The 5,394-nt window shown below is 29.3% G+C and overlaps 1 protein-coding gene across 1 annotated transcript in view; it reads left to right on the top strand.

The window, feature by feature from the left end:
* The window catches only part of LOC111641395, a gene marked incomplete at its 5' end in the record, with an annotated part of 52,966 nt that overhangs the window by 18,453 nt on the left and 29,119 nt on the right, over positions 1 to 5,394 (top strand). Inside the window, 2 exons of the mRNA XM_023387557.1 lie at positions 1,832 to 2,078; positions 3,098 to 3,182. Of these exons, the coding sequence (XP_023243325.1) occupies positions 1,832 to 2,078; positions 3,098 to 3,182 (332 nt within the window). The remainder of the gene's footprint in view (positions 1 to 1,831; positions 2,079 to 3,097; positions 3,183 to 5,394) is intronic.

Below are 5,394 nucleotides of genomic sequence, written 5' to 3'. Positions count from 1 at the left end.
TTAATCGGATTCCATGGTTGCTAACAATTAACAATTTTAATGAAACTAAAGGAAATACAGAGAGAGTCAATTTCGGTCATAGTTCCCCTATTTAAGAGAGGCCCGTCGAGAGAGAGAGTTTACAAACGAATTGAGGATTGATAAATACCTTGTCTATGGACCTGTTCTTTCCACTAGTTCCAAATCTTGTCTGTTCACTGGTGTGGAGGCACGGAGGAGTGTAGAGGCTTAACCAGGCACAATTTTTTCTCACGATTTTAATCCTGGGTCACGATTTTAATTCTGGAGGACGACTTTGTTGGGCGGACTTTGGAAGATGACTCTCTTCTTCTTGAGGGTTTTTTCTTGTAATTCCTCTTGGGTTTTTCCATTAGGTCAGGTGGTTGTTGTTAAGGGTCTGGCGTCCAATATGGATTCTCCATCGAAAGTTCCTGGTGACACATCCCTGACTAACTGGATCCGACTCAACAAGGAACAAACTCCGTGGGAAATAATTTTTATGGCTTTTAGCCTAACTCAATAAAACGCTCGAATTTAACCGATTAAAGTTTCCAATAATTAAAATTTAAATTATAAAATTTATTGTGGGTCTGTTCGTCCCTCACACTAGTACAGAGTGATGTAATTTACTATCTGTCATCTGTACTGACCAATATCTATTTCTGGTTAGTCATCTATAATGAGCAAAACATAAGCAAAAAATCTGACCATGAATCTATAATATATATGCTGGTCTCTTAAAAAATGAATGTCATTCAATGCATATTTAATGCTTTGCATTTTCATTCTATCCTTAATTAAAGAGCTAGTTATATCCAACAAAATATTTGTTGTAAATTGTTAAATTACAAATAAATAGAGAAAATAAAAAAGCAAATAGATTTAAATTATAAAAATTTCTCAGTATACAATGTTTTGTGTGTAAACACCTTCACAGTTTAGTATTCATTTCTGCATGCAAATTAAGTTGATAACATTTAATTGAGCATAATTTTTCATTTCTTCCTTGCCTGCCAATAAGAGTTCTTCTTTACTTGGGTACTATTTTATTTGAAAGAAATGACATCAGTCCTCCTGACCAAAATTTTATTTACCACAATCTTTCTATTAACAACATAAAATTAAAAAAAAATCAGAAAACAGTCTTGAGAAGTTATTTCAGAAGTGTGTTTTTACTTTTCAGAGATAAGTTCAATAACCAGAATAGCAGACTACACTTGATTATTCACAAAATCTTATAGGAAAAGGTCCAGTGAGGTAATAACCGATTTACCTTATGAGAAACTCCATTCAAAAATTGTTTTATTGGAATTGCAAAATGGGGAAGAGCCACATTTCATTGAAAAATGGTGCCAGGAGGAAGTTGAGGAATAGCATAAGTTGCAGCAATACTAAATAACTTGTTCCTTTTACTGTAGCTTATTATGTGTTCTTTCATAAATATGTACCTATTTTGACATTAAGTGTACAGTACAGTACATGCTACTAACCTCAGCACCAAGATATAGTATTTCTCACAAATGGCCACAAGTGTCAACATAAAATTCACACTGACTTCCAGTCTGATACAAATACAATGCAAATTATAATATTTTTCTTTATTAAACCTTTAATCCAGACATCCTGTATAATAGATGTTATATTACTTATTTTCTTGTATATTAAATACATTAATAGAATAACTGGTCAAAAAATACTCTGTATTATTCTTTGATAAAGCAATTGTTTCTGATTTGTTATTAAAGACTTCTAGAGTATTAATAAATTTATATTAATTTAATATTTCAGTATAAAATGTTATAGTTATGTTTTTGTTTTTTTCTTTTCACAGAATTTAGATTTGACGAAACATCAATTATTATATGATGGCCATTTGACGTGGAGATTGAATAAACAAAAAACTGTGGAAATGCATGTTGTTTTGTTTGAAGATATTTTAGTTCTATTGCAAAAGCAAGATGAAAAATACATTCTTAAGTTCCATAATACAAACTTGATGACTGGTAGAGAAGATACAAAATTGACTCGCAGTCCTATTTTAAGGGTCCAGAATTTATTTACTCGAAATGTAGCTACAGGTATATATCAAAAAACAGTATTATAAACTTACAGACTAGATATTGTACATTTGCACATTATGTATTTATATGATTGTTGAAAATGTAATAAATGCATCATATATTTTATCCTTCTTTTGTCATTTTAACATTATTTTTATTTATAATTTCTGTGAAAAATAAATTAAGAATTATGTATTTATGTCAATGCTATCATCATCATCATTAAAATTTTAAATATTATTATAAATATATATAACTTATAAATAAGTTTAAAAAACTATTTAAATTATGAAGTAAGCAAAACAATTTTGGCAGAAATAACTATTGAATCTTATGGTACACTCTTGGTAATCTGACATATGTGGGACTGGGACTGTGCTGCTGTTGCTTGTTATCACTGTTGTCAAGTTATTAGTTTCCCACAGAATTTAGTGAGAAATTTCAGGAACTGAATTTTATATTTATACATAGTTATTGTGTTATAAGATATTGTACTGTTTTGAGTAGCCTAAAATAATGAGCATAGCAATCTTTAATACTGTGCTCAAGCTTGAATGTTCAAGCTTAGGCTTAACAACATGTCATGTTTAGTGGGAAGATGTTCAATTTTAGTGGGAACTAGAGTTTGAACTAGTGGAAGGTTTGCCTATGACTTCAAAACAGTACTGGTATTTCCTGAAAGTTTACTAACATTGGATTACTGGATATATCAAACTAGCAAATGATTGGATTAACAAGATTGTACTATATGGACATATATACTACATTTAAGCTACATAAAACTTTTATGATTACTTCATTAAATCAATTTTTATTTTGATTTAACTAATGAATAAAAAAAAATTTAGTATACCATGTAAATATAGAATATTTAGCTAGTAGCAAAGAATTAGAAATAGAAAATGTAATGTTGAAATTAAATTTTCTCCTTTGTAGAATTTCTAATTCAAATTGAATTATGATAAATATTATAAAAATTACTAGTGGTTATCAAAATTGTATTAGAAAATAATTAATATTATTATTTAATTCTATAGATAAAAGTGCATTTTTCCTTGTATCTGCTTCAGACCAACATGCAATATATGAATTTGTAGCTGCATCACCATCAGAGAAAAAATTGTAAGTACTTAGTACTTAAATTATTAAAACATAATTTATATGTTTATGCTAAAGAGAAATTAAAATTTAAATATACAATAAGTTCACACTTAAGATCATTGATATTCTTGGAAATTGGTTTTTGGATATTAAACAAAACATTGCATAAATAATTACAAATGTACTTTTATCTTCCCTCAACAACATTAGAATGAAACAATGTTAAGCGAGGACTTGTATTATGTTATCAAATAATAATTGCACATTTGTAGTAAAAGATCTGATGATCATTAAATAAACATTTATATTTATACTTTTTTTGAATGGTAATATAAAAAAGCAAATGTGTTTTGAAGATATAAGCAAAAGTATCTTGAAAATAATTCAGGTTTTAATAATTTTTTAAATTGTAATCAACTTATAAATGTGATAATATAGATGTTTTTAATTAACACGTTGACTGCCATGGTACTTTCAGGATTCCAGTGTAAAAAGCCAACTTAATTAAATTATATTATATTGTCAAAAACTCTAATTATAGTACATAGTAATCATCAAAAAGCATGTAGAATGTGTTTTAAAAAACAAAAATCTTACAAATTATCTCATAGTTGGCTTATGTAACAGAAAGCTGTTTGCTAAAGCCAAACTATGAGTTTATTCATGCACAAACATGATTTGACCTGTCACTTCACTACAGCCCAGTCAGAGATATGCATCTAAATTTGTTAGTAATAAATCAGATACAGGAGTCGAGTGCATCACATTTAAGTCTTTCTTGAGTGTGTTGCTTTATAATCAAATTATAAATACACCAATATAGATAAGAAAAGACCACTGACTGAAAAACAACTTGATTACTATACTAATCTAAGTGATTCAGAATCTGACGAGGTTTTTGGAGAGGATTGTAATGACAGTAGCAATTATGTACATTCTGAGGATTCAAGTACACAATGCACACAAACTTTTTCAAAAAGCAAGTTCTTCTAAAATAAAACTTATAAACTAAAGTAAAACATATATTCTCTAAACTTATAAAGTTTAGAGAAGCAAAACATGTACACTCCGTAACCAATATCCAGTGTGAAAAATCCAAACATAGGTTGGCAAACGCTTTCAATGCCTCTCCTGGGCTCTTCTTTAGGCCAAATTCGCTATAACTGGATTCTTATAATCGAATGTTTTTAAATAAGAACGTGCTTCACTTCTAGATGTTCAAATATGGAAGGCAATCATGCGCCGTTTAAAAAAATAATTTTTACTAGTGGGGATACGATGTGCGCATCCTATAGAAATCACGTGTCATATAACAAATTACGATTTGTCATCCAATAAAGGATGCTAAATAAATTAAGCTAAAAAATGCCAAGAAATGCATTATTTTTGTCCAATCTGTCCAGAGAAGCTAGCCAGCCCTTTGCATGGAAGATTGCTTTAAAAATGATCACAAACAATAAAAATATTCTTTTGCTTTTGATTTTGAATAAACTTTTTATGATTATATTTTCTGTTCATTTATTAATAAATGTTCTGTTCATGTAAGCCAACCTTGATTATTTTGTTTATGCCCCGGAGACTATCTATTTAAACTTACACTGATATACTATGAATTTCATTGTAGCTGCATAAATATGGCAAGTAAAAAACTACAAGATAACTTGTAGGTGGCGTCCTAGGCAATAATGCAAACTAAAAGTTGTCTCATAGTTGGCAGTCAACATGTCAAACACACAGTTAATCCATTAATTTCACGAGTTGGGCCTGGAATTACATGTATATTTCAGGAAGGTTGTACTTTTCTCTATACTAATGCTGGTAACTTCACATATTGGCCATTATGGCTAATTTATCTAAGATATCCTCAGACATGGCAAGAATAGCCTAGTTCATCAAATGTTGCAACCAGAAAATTCTTTCCTCACTTTATTGTATTTTCCTCATGTGTAAGGGTTTTTTGTTGCTTAGTATTAATTTTAAAAGTAAGAACTGCAATTTGTGAGCATTTCAAATTTTTAAGATACAGTAGAGCGTCGATTTTCCGAAAGTCAATCATCCGAAAGAATTCCAGTCGGCAAATTTAAATTTTCGCCAGTGCTGTGGCGCTTCAATCTTTGGTTATGTCTTGGGCTACTCAAATATTTTACGTTTTTGATACTAAATTAACTTCTGAAGTATAATTTTTTATTGTTTTTATATTTTTCAATATATTTATTTTGTTTGTACAAAATAA

Source organism: Centruroides sculpturatus, unplaced genomic scaffold (assembly GCF_000671375.1).
Source record: "Centruroides sculpturatus isolate CEXI.00-Female unplaced genomic scaffold, Cexi_2.0 scaffold196, whole genome shotgun sequence".
Taxonomy (NCBI): Eukaryota; Metazoa; Arthropoda; class Arachnida; order Scorpiones; family Buthidae; genus Centruroides; species Centruroides sculpturatus.
The sequence above is the reverse complement of the archived record's forward strand: the minus strand, read 5'-3'. Positions and strand labels throughout refer to the sequence as shown.